The 21,910-nt window shown below is 45.3% G+C and overlaps 1 protein-coding gene across 1 annotated transcript in view; it reads right to left on the reverse strand.

Annotated features, from left to right (window-relative positions):
• emilin3b (elastin microfibril interfacer 3b) overlaps window positions 1-21,363 on the reverse strand; it is a 44,121-nt gene extending 22,758 nt beyond the window's left edge. Inside the window, exon 1 of the mRNA XM_084069091.1 lies at window positions 20,742-21,363. Coding sequence (XP_083925217.1) covers window positions 20,742-20,962 — 221 coding nt within the window. The 5' untranslated portion in view covers window positions 20,963-21,363. The remainder of the gene's footprint in view (window positions 1-20,741) is intronic.
• Between the last annotated feature and the right edge of the window lie 547 nt (window positions 21,364-21,910).

Below are 21,910 nucleotides of genomic sequence, written 5' to 3' on the forward strand. Positions count from 1 at the left end.
CCTAGGATATAATATCATATAAAGGTTAGAAAAAGGTAGTCCGGAATTCTCCTTTAAGTGATTTTCAAGCGAAAGTTTGAGAATAACTGATAGTACTTAAACCAAAGACTTTCTGCACCGCTGAATTTAAAAAGACCTCGCTGACACGGCTCTCCGCATTCTCACGTCCCTCACAGTGCACAAACACATTCACATGTGCACACAGGTGCGGGCTGATTTAAAGAGAGAGAGAGAGAGAGAGGACCCAAAGGTGAGGACAAGCGATATCCAAACAATCTCTTTTTACAGTGTGAGCTAACAGCACCGGTGACTGAGTGACTGCTTTAAGAATCATACTGTAAAATTTAAATAGGCTTTAATGGTTCGAGTTTCCCGTCCGCATAAATGGCAGATTTATTGACGGCATAAATGTACTTTATGACTTGTTGTCTGTGTTGTACCGTGTGAAAGAGTTGACGGGCCGGCCGGGGGAAAAAACCTGCTATACGCATACACGAGGATGCCTGACGGAGGGTAGACTGTGTGTGTGTGTGTGTGTGTCCAAGCCCCTCTCACATTACACACAGGCTCGATCAGCGAGTGAAAACTCACCATGCTCCCAAATTTGTTTGTCAGGTGCACATCTGGGAAGAGCCAATGACCTTCATACACACACACACGTGCATGTGCACACGCACGCACAGTGCCTAATACTATCATAGAATCCAGATGTATGCTTCACTTGTTTCTCTTCATCTCTCTCTCTCTCTCTCTCTGTTTGTCTCTGACCGACCGTCAATTGAGTTCGAATCAAACGGTGCTTTGAATTGAACTCCTGGATAAGGATAAAGGATAAGGATAGGATATGGACGCACGGGAAACGCCACACGTTGCCAAAGTATGAGACAAAATGAATCCCATGTATTGTGTTGACCATTACGACGACCAAGAACAATGCAATACGATACTATTATTATTCACTCAGCACTGCTCACTCCTCTCACTTGTGTGACGGGCAGTCAGCTATTGGTAAAGCCTTAAAGGGACAGTTCACCCCCGAAATGACTTATTTTCTATCGATTAGTCACCCCATGTTTTTGTCATATTCCTAAGCCAATCATTTGATGACCGGCAGCGGTTCTCCGGAAGGAGATCGGTACCGCTGCCCCTCCGGTCCGCTGGTCATCAAATTATTGGCTTAGGAATGTGACAAAAACAATTAAAATATCCATGAATTCAAGCCTCCAAGGGGTTGTCTAATCGTAAAAAAAAGAAGTGAATGATGAATTAATTATTTTTTGGGTGAACTATCCCTGTCAGATTTATACGTATACTGTTATATACCGGATATATCTGATCTACAAGCTCACAATGGATCGGATATTTTCTCTTTCTGCTCTCCCCCCGCCTCTCTGTGTGTGTCTGTCTCCCTCTCCCTCTCTCCCTCTCTCTCTCTCTCTCTCTCAGTCCTTGTATATTCCTCTCCACAGGTCTGTCCATGTCATTAGGGTCTGGTGTGTATGTGTGATATTCTATCCTAGCAGGTGTCTGTTCACAGACAGCCTAGCGCTAGCGTAGCGGTGGCCTGGCCCTCGCTCTGCTCTGGGAGAATCAAAGCATTAACCCACGCTGCTGCCGCCGTCCCGCTACGCAGCCCAGCTGCTGTGTCAGTGTCAGGGTCTGGTGCAACCGCAGGTCACCACCTCCTCCTTCACCTCCTCCTCCTACTACTCCTCCTCCTCCTAGCGGGGGCGAAGAGGAGGGGTGTCCTTTATTTCGACTCCATGAGAAACAGACAAAACGACTGGTTGCTGGTTGCACGTTAAATGAACCTGGGAGCTGTGTGTGTGTGTGTGTGTGTGTGTGTGTGTGTGTGTGTGTGTGTGTGTGTGTGTGTGTGTGTGTGTGTGTGTGTGTGTGTGTGTGTGTGTGTGTACTTGTATTTTCTATACTTGTTGTGAGGGCCAAAGGTATTAGTACACACACACACGCACGCACGCACGCACGCACGCACGCACGCACACACCACACACACACACACACACACACACACACACACACACACACACACACACACAACACACACACACACACACACACACACACACACACACACACACACACACACACACACACACACACACACACACACACACAGCACAGGAGATAGATAGATGAAGCACCTGGCCCTTGTGTCTCACGCCCGGGGGAGACGGACCACACAACTAGGGGCTACAGGGATTACGAGGGGCTTTATAGGCAGAAATACGAGTCCACGGTGTGCATGTGGCCGTAAGTGGTCACACGTGAGAAACAGACAGACACACACATACACGAGGAAGATAGTGGGCGCGTAAGTGTGTGTGTGTACTGTATTATGCGCTATTGTTTTGTAAACAGTAAAAATCTTCAGAGTCATATCGGTATCGAAGTTGCATATAGTGGAGCCTGACCCTGTAGCCACAGCTGTTTACTCGACATTAGGAACCTGTGTGCACTGTATTAGTCTGTATTTTTGATTCCGTCTTTGCACGCAAATTTCCATTAACTATAGGGCGATAGAGACTATCATAGATACGAAAGCAAAGTCAGACTTGCTAAAAATACATCTATGATAGTCTTGATACAAGGCTGATAGTCTTGATACAAGGCTAAAAAAGCACCATCAATGACAAAGCTGCATACAATAGTACACCTATACAATAGCCTGCACTACGTATGTAGAACAAAAAAAAGACACACAAAGTCACAGTTGTCATCACGGTATCACGCAAAGTGTCCGCCCTGAGATTTGGAGGTCGGTGTTTGATTCCCCCGGCCCGGCTTTGTGTTTCTGATATTCAACTTCTCCCCCGAGTAAGCAGGCGAGGCTCTATTAGCTCTTAGCGTGGGGGGACCTGGGCCTCGAATCTCAGGCAAAGACATGAAACTTAACAGAGTTCAGCTCTCAAACACGGAGGGATTTGACTGTTGTATGAGCTCAGCAGCTGCGGTGGAGGTGAGAACGTGGATTTGGCTTTGGAGCATGTGGCGTGTTGGAGGCCCTCCAGTGCCTGAGAAAAGATCTATGCTAATCCACCCACTGGGGAACCACCACGGGATGAGAAGGACTGATCCACTCTGATCTGAGATCAGTGGAGGAGAGAGACAAGCTCTGAGAGAGAGAGAGAGAGAAGATCTGAGCTTATGTTTCATCTTTCATCCCCTAACTGACGGGCGTATACGAGCAGAGCTGGGTTAAAATGCAGTGGAGGAAAGTAGATAAGTACCGTACTTGAATACAATTTTGAGGTATACTTTTCCCTTACTTGAGTATGTACTTTTTTTTTGCAACGCTTTATACTTCTTTGCACTCCACTACATCTCAGAGGAAAATATTGTATAAATAAATAAAACACATTCTGCAAAGTGAGTACTTTTACCTTTGGTTCTTTAAAGTAGTACAACAAATTACTTATTTGTCATGGAGATGTTTTTCTTTTGTCGCATTCCTGAGCCAATAATTGATAGAAAATAAGTACTTTTTTGAGTGAACTACTCTTTTAAGTATATTTTGATGGAAACACTAAAACTGCACTTTTACTCTAATACTTTTACTTGTTTTTTACATTGTGGTATTGCTACTTGTAAAAGAATCTGAGTACTTCCTGCACCACTGGTTACACGCAGATGGGTTTCATGATATCGATGGAGGCCTCTGATGGTGTTAAGGAGGTGGCAGATTGATGGAGTTTTTTTTTTTCTTCTCCATAGGAGAACGAGGCAACGAGGACAAGACGGAGAGGTTTTGGACAATCACACGAAGAAGGGTTAGCAATGAAAGTTTGGTGGCTCACCTGCATGGTCAGAGTGCATGCATACCACATAAATAAAACTACAATCCTTCCAGCAGCTGGCTGGCCTCTAGTTCCATATCCAACCCCAGGCTCTTTGCTGCATGTCAACCTCTCTCTCTCTCTCTCTCTCTCTCTCTCTCTCTCTCTCTCTCTCTCTCTCTCTCTCTCTCTCTCTCTCTCTCTCTCTCTCTCTCTCTCTCTCTCTCTCTCTCTCTCTCTCTCTCTCTCTCTCTCTCTCTCTCTCTCTCTCTCTCTCTCTCTCTCTCTCTCTCTCTCTCTCTCTCTCTCTCTCTCTCTCTCTCTCTCTCTCTCTCTCTCTCTCTCTCTCTCTCTCTCTCTCTCTAGAGACACTCGTGACCCACTACAGCCTCTTTTAGGTCATGGATCTAGTGGGAGCCAAGACTGCTATAAGTGTCTGCTGGGCAACCCTAAAATAAAACCATTCCTGCATCTCATGTGTGAAAACACCAACAACACAAGGCTGTCTCTGTGTTCCACTTAAGTTCACACCCTTTTCGGTGTCGTAAACAAGAACACACAGTTTGAAAACGGGACAAATAAAAAAAAAGATTTGATACATTAACCACTTTCAACCTGACTGGCATCCCTGATTTGGTCATGTCATTATCTAGACAAATATTTTCAAAAACATTCAAAGATATATATATATATATATTTTTTGCATAGGTGCCCTCCTTTTTTTGGTTCGACACCAGATCTCTTTGCCGAAGATAGCCCATCTACAAGCTCGCAATGCGTTGTGGATCGTCTAGTTTCGCCAAATCTTCGCCCCCAGAATAGGGACGCTACAGGCTTCATGTGGTCAAGCGGTTTATCGAACCCTCCGCGACCCCAGCAGCATAACTTCACCGTTTTCTGTCTCAAAGAAACCATTGTCGACGCCTCATTGTCCTCGCGTGACCTCTCCATTCTTCGTTGCTAATCAATGATGGGTTTTGAATCCTCCACCCTTTTTAATAGACTAATCTATCATATAACCCGGTCCACCCTCTCTCTTCACAACACTTTCAGGCCAAAATATTGTCTTTTTTTCCCTCTTTCAGTTGGAAGCATGTAATTTCTCTCTTTTTTTTCTTTTTAAAGTGCAGGTCTGGCCTCACTGTAAATATTTCCAGTATAGCGTTACGGTTCCCAAATCCCCTCACGGGGTTCCCAGGGGGGGAAACGAGAATTCCCAGCGCAGATTCTCATGCGGAGCGCTTTGACAAATATTATTGCTGCCGGGACCCCCACCCTCTGTTGGGCCCAAAACAACTCACCTCTTTCCACCCCTCTTTTTTCTCATAAAATGTCTTTTTTCTCTCCCCCCTCTTCCACAGGGTCTTGTATATATATATATAGGGCCATCCACACAAGCAACATACGGGGATATAAAAAATGGATCCGCAAGTTTAATAGTACAAAGGAGGCCTTTTTATAAGCTTCACCTAGATGATGGCTGCTCAGATGGTTATGATGATGAGCACTTGGTCTCAATCTTTTCTGACTCAGGGCCCACTTGAAAATCTTGTGTTTCGCAGTGCATTTTCAGAGCATGTTTATTGTAATGATCGATGCAATGCGATACGAGTGCATCAGTCATGCGATCAAGTGCATTATCCACCTCCAATGTGCCATTGGTACAGTATCTATAAGCCTTGAAATTTCCATCCATGAGGTCTTGGTATGATCTCCCGATCTATGGTCTGCAGGGCCTTTATATCTATGATTTAGAACTGGAATCAGTCTGGCATTATACTTCTGCTTGTCACGAGCAAAGAAGAATGTGCATAGCGCACTGAGTGAAGAAAGGTGAAGTTCCCATGAAGGGATGTAGAGGGAATTTGGGATTATTGGCGTCTTTCTTGTCAAACACTGTCCAGGACGTTGTTGGACTATAGCTATAGCCTGACAAGAGAACATACCGGGGGAAGTCTCCGGAAGGTTTCTAAAAGCCTCGCTCTGTGTTGCTGTTGAGTCCCTCGCTGGGATCTCTGCTGACCCCTAGGAAATTGCCGGTGAACCGGGATAAACCTTGACCCAATTTGGCAGAGCTGGACGGTCTCGGTAAAGGTAAAGACACCAACATCAACATCATGAGGCTCAGATTAAGCAATTTGGAGTAAACACTGGTTTTAATCAAATTGTCCGTAAAAACAGACTGTGTGGCAAATGCATCTACAGAAACATACTTACTTACTTACTTGCTGCGTTAGAATTTGGATTTCATTAACCCATCAAAAATAGCAGATCTACAAGCTCATAGCGCGGCATAGCGCGGCACCGAGTGCCTGTAGATCTGCTATTTTTGAATAGCCAAAGAAATCTAAAGTGACACGGATGCGTTCCAGGTCTAAATGGGTTAAAACAGATTAAAAACTTGTTTCACATTCCAAAGTGATGAGGTGTGTCAAAGATTGGAATAAGAATCCTAATGAACTAATAACATTGGCGGCCATCTTTAGTTCTCATTTTACGACCGGATTCCTCGGGAAAAGTGCTTGGATCCGCAACATTGGAAATCAGGGAATTAAGAATCCATATTCTCTCTGTCGGGTGTAAACTGTATACTTTTCAGGATTCAAATTCAAAAGTATCAATACGTAGCAGATCTACAAGCTCAAAACGCGTCGCTTCACGCCTCGTTTTGAGCTTGTGGATCTGCTACTTTTGTGCGGCACTGTAGTATGATCAAGTAGGCCGTCAATTCATGAAAAAATACAAAAAGTTAGAATATGGAGATAAGAGGTTTCTGCCTGACAACAATTTTTCACACGGAAGTGAACAACTGAGCCTATATTTTTGTTACATATCTCCCCCCGCTAGCACTGTCGGGCCGGGTTCAAACGGTCAGCGAACCCCGCAGGTGAGATAGATACTTGTGGTTAGTAATGAGGAGGGAATAAGAACCCCGTCCATTCCAGGTACGGTGTCAAAACAACCGCAAATTAAAAATCAGTCTGACTTAAATGAACTCTGAGTTAAATTAACCACGTAATGGAGAGAAGCACAACAACTCTCGCAAAATACCTGCGTGATTAAAAACATCACGGGAGGAATTATTACTGCTCGCTTCAAACCTGGGCATGTTGATTCAGACGCCCACAGCTGCATGGGTAAGAGAGTGAGAGAGAGAGAGGCCGTCTGGGAAAACAGATGGTCACCGGTTCACCTATACCGGCCGGCCCCTTGGCTATAATGTGTCGACGTGTCCCCATGAGCAAGGCACTTATCCCCTAACTCAATGATTCTCAACCTGTGGGCTGGGAGACGACTGGTGGACCACGAGTAGATTGCTAGCCCGACCCCAAATAATTGGCAATCGTTTTAAGATATGTTTTGGGGCTTTTCTGGCTTTATTTGGATAGTATATGGTGGACAGGAGACAGGAAACAGGGAGAGAGAGACGGGGAGTGACTCGTAGAAAAGGCCGCCGGGCTCGGAATGAGAGCCTACGTGTGGTATGCGCCTTAGCCACTATAATTTTAAGGTTAATAATAATATAATACATTTAAAAAATGTGAAACATTGATCCAAGCTATTCACTCAGTCAGTATTGCTGTATGGGACTGAGACATGGACCCTCACAGTGGAGTCAGTACTGCTGTATGGGGCTGAGACATGGACCCTCACAGGAGTCAGTACTGCTGTATGGGACCGAGACATGGACCCTCACAGTGGAGTCAGTACTGCTGTATGGGGCTGAGACATGGACCCTCACAGTGGAGTCAGTACTGCTGTATGGGGCCGAGACATGGACCCTCACAGTGGAGTCAGTACTCTGTTATTATAAAATTCTGGCACCCAATGTGTTTATAAAGTATTCAATCAATCAATCAAACATGGACGGACAACATCAGTAAAAAACATTTATATACTGTTTTGTTATGTAAACACAAGGCAAAATGACATACTATGCCTTTAACCTTTTTGTTTTAACCCAAACAATATCACTTACACTGTCAGTTTAATATGGGACCCTTTTAACAGCCACATCTACAGTAACAGGGATGACAAATCATCTCTCAGGGGGGGGCCTATCGTGTCTGCTCCTCGATACGCTTTTAACGAAAGCTATTTCTGTCCAAAACAGCAGGTCTTCTTGAAGGCCCCACCACGGTGGCTGGGTGTGATGGACGTGACTCTTGTGGCTGCTGATTAGGGTTAAAAGGGGAGTAGCAATACTCCCCTCCTGTCCGGGACCAACTGGGATCAATCTGTCATTCATAGGATGAGGTCAGCTCTCAGCCAGATCATTGCACTCATTGTGGCTTAAAGACAAGCAAGTCCTGCCTGCTTTTTTTTTTTTTTTTTTTTTACAAATAGGGCCCTAACTTGTACCCCTTTTATCCCTTAGGCCTAAACTTTTTTGCCATGTTTTACTATTTTGAAACTGAAAGAAATGTTTAAATGTTTGTTGAGGGTTATACCCTGAAGAAGGCCGTGCTGGCCGCTACGCGTGGGTTATCCCAGTTTTTAAGAACTTATATTATGAACTAGCCACATCAATAAAGGCTTTTTAACTTTTTTTCACCTGAAGAGTGCCTTGTTTTTTTTTTTCCTTTATTGCGATATTTTAGAATAGTTCAAATAGCCTATCTACAAGCTCACAACGTGTCGATCGACTAAAGTTTTTCAAAATAGTGAAAAAAAAAGAATGCCAAAAGAGTTAAGGCATAAGTAAGGCGGCGTGCAAGATAGGGCCTATAGTCACTGCCGGGCGAAAACTTGTATCTCCATATTTCATTGTCATGCAACTGTGCCACGCAAAGGCCCATTATGAGCTTGTAGATAAGTATTGAGATAAGAGAGGTAGATAGCTAAGAGAGATACGAGAGACAAGGGAGAACCCCTTTATAAGCTTCAATTGTATTTTTCCAATAAAAAAAATAAGCCAATCAGGAGAGAGCACTGAAAATGCATTTTCTGTTTAATAGAGAGCTGGAGAGACATGGGAGACTCTTTTTTTCTGAACAAACACTATAGCAATGAGTACTATCAGAATATAGAGCTATTTAACACTTATGTTAACCAAAGTAAATTACTTACCCTACCTTTAACATTATTTTAACAACAAAATGTGACTTACGCCACCTTTAACTCATGCAAGCCACCACAATTTCCTCCCGGGTTACCAGAGACAGTCACGTCCATTCTTCTAACACAGTGTTTTCTTTTGGAAGCTAACGTGTAAGAGGGCTCAAAACGCCGATAGTGCAGAACCGTTTAAACCCAGTTTTCTTGCTCTAGGGGGCATTTCCCCAAGCACTTAATCTGCTCTGGGGTAAGAAAAGCTCTGTATGTTTGTGAAAGCGCATGTTCAAAAAGAGCTGCTACAGTTACACTTTTTGCAGCCGCGGTACAGACCCTGGGAGTGAAATCAATGCCGGGTCATGTTTTCGGATAAACCACTTTGGATGTTGAATAAACCAAATGAATGGAGTTCACCAAGGGTAAAACTGCCCTAAAGCTCAGTGGTGGAAAGTAGCACATTTTACTCAAGTATTGTGAAATATATATATATATTTTTTACTTTACTTAAGTATTTACCATTGTTTGAGACTTTATATACTTCTACTCCACTACATCTCAGAGGTAAACAATGGAAACAAGTCCCTCAGGACTTTTTTTGTGTTATCCTTTATGTCTTACTACCACGTGCTGTTTACATTTCTGACTAATAAAGTATTCAATCAATCAATCAATCAATCAAAAATATTGTACATTTTACTCCATGAGAGGGGAGGGAGGGAGTGGGAGAGAAGTAGAGAGAGAGCGTAATACATCCATGCAATAACAGGAGGGGGGGGGGGGGGGTGGAAGGAGGGGGAGAAAACGCGCACATTTCAACCATGCAATAACCCGGCCAATACTGGGCAAGCTGAATCGTTTTCTGCTACTTTTACTTAAATACAATAAAAAATCTGAGTACTTCTCTTCCACCACTTAAAAAGATAAATCCCTGGGGAAATCTAAACATTGTGTGTGTGTGTGTGTGTGTGTATATATATACACGCACGCACGCACGCACGCACGCACGCACGCACGCACACACACACACACACACACACACACACACACACACACACACACACACACACACACACACACACACACACACACACACACACACACACACACACACACACACACACAACGCTACAAGGCTGTAAAATATCCTTCTGGTTCTATGTGAGGGTTGTGCTGTCCAGCCCAATCTGGGAACCCATTGTCAAAAAAAAAGGGAAAAAACAGCGCCCTCTGCTGTTTTTTCCCTTTGAATTTGACCCTGGGGGGGACCTCCCAATAGAATGTGGATAACAGGATGTTGGCCGCTAGGTCCGCCCTCAGCCCTCCACGTCCGCTCCACGTGTCTTTGTTTACATTCCTAACATTCCTAACTATACACGTTGTAACAGGAGCTCCCGACAGATTCAGCCGCAGAGCTCTGAATATGTCTTGAGAGATTAGTACCAGCCTGTCAGGTCACTCAATAGCCTGGGATCAATACCATTATCGGTTTTCTGATCCGGTCTGGAGCGGAAACAACTTTACGCCATGAGGCGGCCCGGAACCAAGCGTGCCGTGTGCACCTCCGAAATGATTCCCCTAGTTCAGTGGTTTTGAACCTTTTTCATGCCAAGGACCCCTACCATTGATATGTGTTTGGCCGCGGACCGCCATCTTAAAATGTTTTGAGCCAGGGACCCCCAGAAGCAAAGATTTGAGTTAAAAATGTTCGCTTTCAAAAATATATATATTCAAAGACATATTCACCCATTTTCAAGATTAAAAAAAAATAGCAGATCTACAAGCTCATAGCGCGGCACTCGGTGCCGTGCTATGAGCTTGTATATCTGCTATTTTTGAATAGCCAAAGCTAAGAGGTTAAAATGATTGTGACGCTATGTTAACTAATTTAGCTGGGGACCCCCTGGTACCCCCCCAAGGACCACTGATGGTCCCCGGACCACTGGTTGGGAACCACTGCCCTAGTTTAAATGTTGTTTCTTTTGGTATATACAGTAATAATCGTTTGGTACATCCATCTTTTATTCTAACTCGTAGCGTCACTAGTGAGACTAAACTAATTGATTCGCATTATGTGGGGAACAAAAACAATGCGACGGAACCACCGGAACCTTCTAAACGGGATCGACACGGCTCTGTTTTAGAATGAATACCAGGCTCTCCTTCGTAGTTGAGAAAGCTGGTGACGGGAGGTTAAGGCCGCTCGCTCGTGTCCAGCTCACAACATGACTAAGGGCTTACATTACGTTGTAAGAATGTCAAACATGTCAGGAGAAAAGGCTGAAAAGTGAAAGCAGTGTGCCAGAGGTGTGTGTGATGAAAAGAGAGCACATTTACTCAAGTACTGTACTTGAGCACAATTTTGAGGTACTTTTACTTTACTTGAGTATTCTATACTACGAGAGATCAGAGGCAAAATACTGTACTTTTAACTCAACTGCAACAACACAAGCCTTTTTTTTTTTACTTGTAAAAGAGAATTTCTTTATCGTGGTATTTATTACTTTTATTTGAGTACAAGTATCCGAATACTTGTCCTGCACCACTGCGGCCCCAGCCTGCATGACCCCTTAGCAGGAGACTGGCTCCAGTCTTGTCCAACGCTGGTCGCTGTGCTGCGAACAGACTTACAAACGCCGACTCCGTGACCCCTGTGACCTCTGCAAACTCTGTGACCTTTCCCCTTTCACCCCTGTCCAATAGATCACTAAAAAGCCCCTCAGATATCTTCATAATCTTGTCAGTGTGCAACCAGGTGTTGTCTTGTTTCGCGTTTCGTAACGGATTTGCGCGGCTATGCTGACGGTGATTTGAGAGAATGAATGAATATCCTCCATACCCTCATACAGTGGTGTATATACTCAAGAAATACTCAAGTACCTGAGTATTTCCAATTTTAAGCACTTTTACTTCTACTCCACTACAACTCAGAGGCAAATATTGTACTTTTACTCCAATTATTATAGTCAGACATTTAACTACTTAAACCGTCAATACTTAGTAAACTTGACCTTTCACTCTGTACTTGGTCTGCTCTTTTTTTACCCCACTACACCAAACCTCTTTCCTGAAAATAGCAGATCACGTTGTGTGCTTGTAGATCTGCTATTTTTGGCTAAAGTTCTCCTCGGAATAGGGATGCTTGGTTGAGGCTGGCTAATGTAAAAATCACACAAAGATTTGGCGGACCCCCTGTAGTAACTCTGAGGACCCCCTAGGGGCCCCGGAAAGAAATAGCCGATCGACAAGCTCACAACGTATCGATCGGCTTTCCTCACAATATGGATGGTGGAGTTTAAGTGGTTGAACAAATGCTCGTGTATGAAAGATGTTCTTGTGAGTTGACCTTGCACCATAGAACCATCACAGGGCCACGCCCACGGAAGCAGCTCTGACAACAGCTGTTTGTTTTTGGTCTTTGGAAAATGTACCACTTAAACCATACTCTCTGGAATACCCTTAGGGTATACAATACGCACCCTATACTTTTTTCCCTCTAGTCTACTTCAAATCAATCTGATTGTTTCACCCAACAATAATAGGGACACTATAATAGGTTTCACAGATTCAAAGTTGAATGAAAGCCACTGAACATCTAAGCACTTTGTGCTGATGTCTTAAAGGGATAGTTCACCCAAAAAAAAACTAATTTTCTATCAATTACACACCCCATAAGCTTTAAATTCGTGGAAATTGTTTTGCTTTTGCATCGGAAACACAGCCGGTCATCAAATTATTGGCTTAGGAATGCTATCTAATTGATAGAAAATAAGTAATGTTTTGAGTTACTCCTTTAACAATGCTTAACAATGCTGCTCTCTTTCTTGTTCTGTATCAGGCAGGATGCGTGTATAGGGTGTATATATTTGTACAATAATTGACAGTGTCTTTATTGTGATGTTAATCTTCCTATGAATGTATCTTACTGCACTTCTATGCCCCCCTGTATCTGTAACTTAAACTATTAGGCTCTATTCACAACAGCAATATTATCACTTCTTTCACAGGTGTTACCAATGATACTAATGAAGGCTCTGTTCCATTTAGTGTAGCACAGTGGTTTCCACGACCCCCATAACTGTGAGATTGTACATGGAACCAAATGGACCCGTTCCATTTGTACAATCTCAGAGTTACACAGAGGCCATTTGGAAGCCCATGAGGGTCCCTGGACCCCAACTTTAGACCCACTGGTGTAGCAGAGTGTTTCCAGTGAGCCAACATGCACAATATCAGCACCCTGACTCTGTTTGACCAGAATGGAACAGAGCCTTCATTAGTATCATTCATTGGTAACACCTGTGAATGTCTTCATAATATGGCTGCTGTGAATAGAGCCGATACTGTAGGACCCCAATGGAAACAAGACTGCAAGGAAAAGTGTTTGACTGTACTTGTGCTGTTTTTACATTTCTGTCTAATAAAATATTCAATCAGTCAATTATCTATCCATCTACTTTCTCAACACTCTCATTCTCCTTATATCTCATATCCTATTATTTCCCCCGCCGCACTCGCATGAATGTTCTTCCCTTCCATGTTGTGTTGTGCTGTCACACTCATGTCATATCTGCTCAGATGTGGTGGCTGTGAACACAGCTTGTCATGATGTTTACATGCCACTACTCCTCCACCACGAGCCATGTTTTAGTGGCACTCGTCACCAGTGGCATCTGGCGTGAGTTTGTTCACTTTGTGACAGACAGTGGCGCCAATTACGTTTTATTTATATCCACTCGCCGCTCGTTGGGGGCTGGCATTATCGTCAGACGGGCTCCGTTACAGACCCGAAACTCAGGGAGATACTGTATAGGTCAGGGTTCCGGGACCCCTAGAAGGTCCTCAGAGTTATTACAGGGGGAACAACACTGATGATAGTGCTGTCAAACAAGTGTATGAAGATATCTATGACAGTAATCTACAACATAGTTTAATCTGCAACACATTTGTATTCAACTAGAAGTTCGGGCCGCTACGCGGCCCGAACGTCTAGCGTGACGCGTCGTTCACTTTGCAGTGCCACCTTACAGGCACCTCACAGTGTGAGAGAGTTTTGTGCTCTCCTAAATCCACGGCAGGCTTTGAAAGTACCCACTTCAGAAAGAGGTGACGTGCATCACCTCTCCAATGACCAAAACCCACTATGGAAGCCGTCGAACTGGTGCGATCTGACGGCATCCTAGAATTTATAGGTAGGATGTGATGTCATATACCGTCTCATCGTGATGTCAGATTACGTCACACTGGCGTGATGTCAGATTACGTCACACTGGCCACATACAACGTACGTACATACTGACAACCGACATGGCGCAGGATTCAAATTGTATATATAGATAGATATGTAGTGGGGGGGTCCCTGCTTCATCTTTCTCTCAGCTAAGGGGTCTTTGGAACCCTGCTGTAGGTACTGCAGTATATTGCTTGTTATACTTTGTTCCTTGCTGTGTGTGAGCTTGTAGATTGGCTATTTTCTGTGCCAAGTATAACACCAGGCTTAATATTACCCGAGACATATCTCTAATAGTCCAGCTCTAGTGTTGATGTGAAGTTGGCTCACTCACCTTTTTTCTAGGCATTTAGCAGAACACTGTTATCCAGAGTGAGTTCCACATGTGAGATCATCAGAGTAATAGCCTAAAGGGACAAGTGCTGAGGGACACTTTTGACACATGGACATGATGGGCGGACCGGGAGGCGAACCAGTGACCTTGCGATTACCAGACGGCCAAAGCATGAGTAAGCATGAACTCCAGTCAACAAACAAACAGGGTAAACAGTCACATACCGTATGAGTAGCATGCAAAGAGAACAAATTAGTGCCTGGGATGGCAGGTAAACATCAAATCTAAAACAACACGCTATGTAAATAACATTCTTAACAGTAAGTGGTCAAGAAAGAGGAGCTAATCTAAAATAACCAAAACATGTTGAACAAGTAAACCAATCTGCATTGTAAGCCAGCATCTATCTAGCAGCTATCTATTGACCTTGACCGTAGAGGACCCCCGGGGGAGACGTGTCATGTCAGACCTCAGACCACCGCCATAGATATATGAGCTAGGTTATTGTCAGCCTTTCCTTGCTCAGTGGAAACAGAGACTTAAAAATAACACGTGCCACGGTGTGTGTGGGAGCGTGTTTACGAGAACACTTGCCCTCTGCATAATCGTCTCTGTCGGGTGGAAACCTCATATGTCCAAAACTGTTACTTTTCAGGATTAAAATTCAAAAACAGCAAAAGTAGCAGATCTACAAGCTCGAAACATGTTGCTTCACTTGTGGAACTGCTACTTTTGTTGCTTTGGTGTGACGTTGTAGTATGATCAAGTAGGGCGTTTCTGTTTGGAGTTTGCATGTTCTCCCCGTGTCCCCTAGGGTAGGTACCCTCATAAAAAAAACATGCAGTAATCCTGGTCTCTATATACTGTACTGCCTCCCCCTGGTCAGCCGGGGCGCCTGATGGAGGGGAAAGGAACTGGTTGGAATAACGTGTTCATTCCACGCGCTACGTCCTACCGGGGAAAGAAGTGGCCTGCTCACTCCTCATGCCTTGAAGGAAGCATGAGCTCAGTTCGGGGCTCTCCCCAGGCTGGCAGAGGGAGGGTAGCGCCCAGGGTTACAGCCTAGGCAACTGGGTGAAAAAAATCGTGGGATAAAAACAAATTAAAGAAAAAAAGGAGGGTGTTAATTTACGAAAAAACACAAAAAAGTTAAACTATGGAGATGAGAGGTTTCTGCCCCCGACAGTGACGCTAATACACGCAGTGGTTATTGTGGTCGTTATGTGTTTTTAGTGTTTATTTCTGAGCTTCTCTCGTTCCAAGATTATAGCCTACTCGTGATCTCTAGCAGAATGTAAATCCTAACCGTGCCGCCGTTTTTAACTGACGCATGTAGTCGGAACAACAAAAAAACACATCCTCCGTCCTCCGGTGGGATAGTGTCCAAGAGATTCTCAGCTGTTTGGGGAGGTGGGGGCGGGGGAGCGGCAGCTTCTACTTTCCCCTTCCTGTGCGGTGGTTTATTTTCTGTGTTTTGGCAGTGAGGCATGTGATTTGACATTCATCTCTAGTCATTCGGCAGCAGACACTTCCTGGTGTGAGGGGAACGCGCGCGGCCCTCCAGGAACCGGACTGTGACACGACCCGCCAGACGATAACAATAAACGACACAGATCTAAACGTATAAAAGTTGATGTGAAACCCCCGACGGTTGGAGCCAGCATGCCATGCCGCGCACGGTGCACGGCATGGCATGCTGGCATGCTGGGGGTCAAGAATGTCTCTCTTTTTCCTCGACATCAATGGATCTCGCACGGTCAGTGGCAGCGCAGGAGATTTATGTTAGAGAACTTAAAGGGGCATTTCACTTTAAAACATGTTTAGGGTATTTTTTTACGTCTAACTCTGGCTTTTGTGTTTCACCCCAGACAGTTTTTAAGTTGCTTGATTCAGTATTTAGATATTTGATATTCAGTTTTATCAGACACGCCCCCTTCCTATACAAACCCATTGTAATTTCAAACTCCATTTTAACCATGATGGATTCATTGAAAACACCCGTCCTTGGTTCTGGTGATGCATCTAATGATCTAAAGCATGAGGAGGCTGTTTTTTCTATTACTTTTTTCATAAAAGTTTTAATGATTTTTGGGGAAAATAAATAAATAATAATAATAAAAAACAGCCCCCTCACATATACGAAGGCCAATATCAGTCACCAGAACCAAGGATGTGTTTTCAATGAACCCATCATGGTTAAAATGGAGTTCGAAGTTACAATGGGTTTGAATGGAAAGGGGGCGTGTCTGATAAAATGAACATCAAATCGAAATACTGAATCAAGCAACTTAAAAACCTGTCTGGGGTGAAACACTAAGCCTGAGTAGTATGACCCTACATGTTTGAAAGTGAAATATCCCTATAAGAGAAACGTTGACACAACTTTAACATACTTAACTACTTAACACCATATACTTGAGTCTCTATACTGGCTCTGCTAGTTTCTTCCCTCTACAGAGTCTACACCAAATCTCTTTGCCGAAAATAGCGTAGCTACAAGCTCAGATTAGCTGTTACATGAATAATGTATTTCACTCTGCGAGAGGGGGGGGGGGTGTCCTGTTTTCAGCTTCACCCAGCTGATTGCTGCTCAAATGGTCTTACTGAGCGCAGAGGAGGTGTGGGGGGGGGGGGGGGGGGGGGGGGGGTGTTAAGTGTCTTGCTCAGGGACACTTCGACACATGATTGCCAGGGCCAGGAATCCTGTTTCCCAGGTGGCCTCTCTAACCATCTCTAATGAGGCTCTCGTTCTGTCTGTCTGTTTGTCTGTGTGTGTGTGTGTGTGTGTGTGTGTGTGTGTGTGTGTGTGTGTGTGTGTGTGTGTGTGTGTGTGTGTGTGTGTGTGTGTGTGTGTGTGTGTGTGTGTGTGTGTGTGTGTGTGTGTGTGTGTGTGTGTGTGTGTGTGTGTGTGTGTGTTGTTCATTACACGCAACAGGTGTGTCACCAAGTAAATGAGACAGGGGCAGCTAGGAGGGGCAAAAGGTGAGAGCCGGAGGGGAAACACTACAGGCCCAGTGAGTGTCCATTTGGGTGGAGTTCAAGTACGACGCAGTTAAATGGCACCGTTTACACACTCTCTGAGTTCAATAAAAAGGGGGTGTCAATGATGTTTTCTTGTTAACATCTCTATATTTCCATAGTAATCGTTGCTATAAGAATTCTTGTTAAGTAACAGAAGTCTCATTTCATCCCTCCAGCTCAGAAAAAGGTGGGGGGGGGGTATTGTGGGGAAAGCTTTCGCTGAAAATAGCGGATCGACAAGCTCGAGCTTGAGCTTGTCGATCGGCTATTTTCAGTAGAAAACAGAAAATACACTAGTATTGAGCCCTGAGGGACTCCGGTTACCCATATGGTGGTTACCCCCAAAAAATATCACTCAGCATCTTTTTTTTTTTTTTTACCACAGAGGATTGTGCCACGGTGTGCAGGGTGTCTGTCTGTCACGGATGTGGTTCGGGGGTTCAGGGGAAGGTGGAGGGGACGACGCGTGAGGGCACGGCAGGGCTGAGAGGTGGGTGGGGGGGGGCGGGTGGGGTTGGGGTATGGGGGGGGGGGGTGAGAGTGCATGAAGGCCGGGGCCGGAGCGGAGCGGGGGGGAGCCTGCAGGTCACCACGGGCGGGCTGTCTGCCTGAAGGCAGTGTGAGTCTAGCAGCAGGTAGCTGGCAGCCTGTCTAAAGGTATAGAGCTCTCAGGGGAAGCCAAGCAAGAGAGGAGAGAAAGAGAAAAAAAAGAAGACTAAAAAAGCGGTTTCAAGGATCCCCCAGTTTGGTTGGTATTATTATTATAGGCCACGGCACGGACCCCCCCCCCTCCCCCCATAACCCTGAGACCGTACAAATGGAACTGAACGGATCCTAACTATCAATAACTTAGATGGGGAACCCCCGTGGAACCCCCTAAAGCACTGCTTCTGGAACTTTTTCGAGTCAAGGACCCCCAAATTGATATGTAGTTGGTCACGGACCCCCATCTGAATAGGTTGTGGGGCCATTTTCGATATTTTTCCAAAACATTCCAAAATAGTACATGTACAAGCTCTACGAGCTTCCATATCTGCTGTTTTTGAATAGCCAACGTATAAATGGATCAAGTGGTTAAAATGATTGTGACGCTGTATTAACACATTTTGCTCTGGGGACCCCCCCCCCCCCCCCCCTCCCCCCAAGGGCCCCTTGGGGTCCCCGGACCCCACTTTTAGAACCAATGCTCTGAAAGGACCACCTGAGGGTCCCTGGAACCCCTCACACTTTGAGAAACATTGACCGAAAGGGAAAAGAAAAAAACCCATAATATTATGCAAGGAAAAGGCCAAAACATCAACAAGATCGATTCAGGCACAATACACGTCCACCAAAAAATACTCAGTTTTTTGAAGGTTCATGACTTGCAAATGCCCAGCACGGGGTTGGAATACTTCTCCTGCTCATGCAGGTTTATGACCACCGCGACAAATATCTGTCCGTTATGTTTACCCAGCGCCGGCCTGCTCGACTGATACGTGCGGTGGATACACTCCACCGCACGTTGTTATTGCTGGACCAGGGGCCTGAATTAAGCAGCTCATACGCGAGCCTTCGATAACGATCTCTCAGCACAGTAGAGCCCAGAGCCGCCGGATTGTTGTCGTAATATTGACTATAGTAGATTATGTTGTACTGTACCACTCCCTTTTGGCTGCCCAGCTGTACTGTAAGTCTGCTTCTAATTGAGACCCCCTCCCTCCCCTCACCACCGCGCGCGCGCGCACACACACATTTTTTTGGGCACGCACCCAAAATAGCCGATCTACAAGTTTGTGAGCTTGTAGATTGGTTATTTTGGGTGCACGATAGCAGTGCACAACTAAGTATAACAAAAATGTAATGCATATAAAAACAACTTTATTGTGAGGAGCACCAGGAAAATTGTCTATTTCCCAAAATTATAAAATACTTGTGGGGACATTTGGCTCCTCACAAGTATAGTAACACAAGTGCACACAGACACACACACACACACACATACACACACACACACACACACACACACACACACACACACACACGCTCACTCGCACACGCATATCAGATCCATATACCCTCTAAGCTGTCATCGGCTCAGCTCCCATCCGCTGCGACGCATAGAGAGACAATAATGAGAGCTTTGTTTTCGTATAAATGCAGCATGTCATTGTTGCTCCGTGGTGTTTATATCCCCGAGCCCCCCACAGATGGGCCGAAGTGTGAACCGCAAAAAGCAAAAGGAGCTGCCGGAGAGAGCAAAGAGAGAGAGAGAGAGAGAGAGAGAGAGAGAGAGGGAGAGAGAGAGAAACACAACAAGAGACACAGAGAGTCAATTCAGGAAGAAGGCTCCCTCCGTTAAGCAATGAGCTCCGATATATACTTCCCTATAACCAGAACCATATTTTTTCTCTCCTTGCAGCAGGCTCGCCGGTGACATGCGCTGCCCGGGGGAAATACAGTTATGAGGTGGGTCCTGCTTGGAATACCAAACTCTCTGTCTCTCTCTCTCTCCCTGCTGCTTGGAATGCAAACGCAGATCCTAACACTGCGCAGAGCAGCAGCAGAGTATGCACCCTAAACCCTCTCTATACTTCAGTCAACTTGACCCGAGTTGAGCTCATGCACTTGGTCCACTCTTTTCTTTTCCATCCACAACACCACCAACGGTTTAACCATTCAATAGCTTGTATATCTGCTATTTTTTTAAATAGCCAAAGTATAACATAATGGTTAAAGATTTGAGCGGTGGCATAGTATGCACCTAAACCCTCTCTGTACTTCAATCGACTTGACCCGTGTTGAGCTCTTGCTCTTGGTCCACTCTTTTCTTCTCCATCTACACACCAATGGTTCTCTAAAACGTACATCTTGGAATGTATGTCAAGGACCCGCATAACTCTGCGAGTGTACAGATGGAACCAAATGGACCCTTACGGGTCCATTTGGTTCCATATGTACACTCGCAGAGTTACAGACCTGTTACACTCACAGAGGAGTTAGACTGACCTGTTACACTCACAGAGGAGTTAGACTGACCTGTACACTCACAGAGGAGTTAGACAGAGGAGTTAGACTGACCTGTACACTCACAGAGTTACAGAACCGATTCCCATCAAGGAAAACCCTGAGGGTCTCTTTACTGTACCCCCCCGGCACTTTGACAACCACATGCTCCAACACCTAAAAATCTCTTCCCCGAAAATAACCTATAATCCAACCAGCTCACTGAGCTCATAGCCTATTTTCAAGTTGGATAGACATCATCATAAAGCTTGTCATCATCATAGCATCCCCTATAGTGATGGAGAGCTGGAGAGGGTTTACTTACTTGTGACGCGTCATGGGCTTGTTGGGGGTGTAGTGGGGGTTGGCTCCCGCCTTGTACAGGTTGTATCTGTTCCCATGGTAGAAGGGGTTCATCACGGGATGGTGGCCCCCGTGGTGGCCCCCGTAGTAGGTCCCTTTGCCGTCCACCACCACGGACTGCAGGACCCCTCCCAGGAGGAGCACAACCTGCCAAGCCACTTGACACAACTCCTCACTTCTCATTTTTTTGTTGGCGTTTTTTTTCTTTTTTTTTGCCAAAAAAAGTCCTGGATGGATTAGATGGAGCTGTGGAGATAAAAGTTCCAGAAGGAGTTTTGGAGAAAATGCAAACTGCTGTTGCTGCTGCTGGGGTCTGGTTCTTGTTGTTTTTTTTATGAGAGATTCCTGCAAAAAAAAGAATTCCTTGCAAAGAGAAGAAGAAGAAATTCCCTGGGTTTGGTTTTGGCTTTGGCACGTGAGCGCTATAAGGCTCTCAGTCAGTCGGCCCCGAAGGAGAACTCTCCAAACAGCTGTAGCAGCACCAACAGCATCTCCATCCAGACTGTGCCTTTCAGCTCACTGCTCAGAGCTCACTCACACACTCACTCACACACACACACACACACACACACAGCCGTTCTCTCTCGTACGCACGCCACACACTGACTGACTGAACGCAGGCACAGAGAGGAGAGGAGAAGTAGCCCAGGGAGGGAGGGAGGGAGGGAGGGAGGGGAGGAGAGAGGGGAGGAAAAACAACACTAAGGTGTGCTGGAGGAGGGAGGGAGGGAGGGAGGGGGGGCAAGAAAGGGGAATAGGGGAGAGAAAGTGAAAGGCGGTGTGTGTGTGTGTGTGTGTGTGTGTGTGTGTGTGTGTGTGTGTGTTGACGTGCGTGTGTGTGCGTGTCTGCAACCCACTAGCTGCCTCTGAAGGGGCAGGCATATATTTGCATATCCCACCCCAACCAATATCTCTCTCGCTCTCTCTCTCTCAATTTTCCTTTTCTTTTCTCTCTTCTTTTCTCTGGCTTCCTCCCTCTTGTCACAGCCACACTGACACACCCTCTCTCTCTCTCTTTCTCTCTCTGTCTCTCAAAATCTGATTAAAAAGAAGAAAACGCGGCGAGAGAGACGACCCACACCCTCTGCCCGTGTGACCCCTTCCGCCCCCCCCCCCCCTTCCTCTTTCAGC

Source organism: Gymnoscopelus microlampas (genome assembly GCF_963454915.1).
Source record: "Gymnoscopelus microlampas genome assembly, chromosome: 10".
In the NCBI taxonomy this organism is placed as follows: Eukaryota; Metazoa; Chordata; class Actinopteri; order Myctophiformes; family Myctophidae; genus Gymnoscopelus; species Gymnoscopelus microlampas.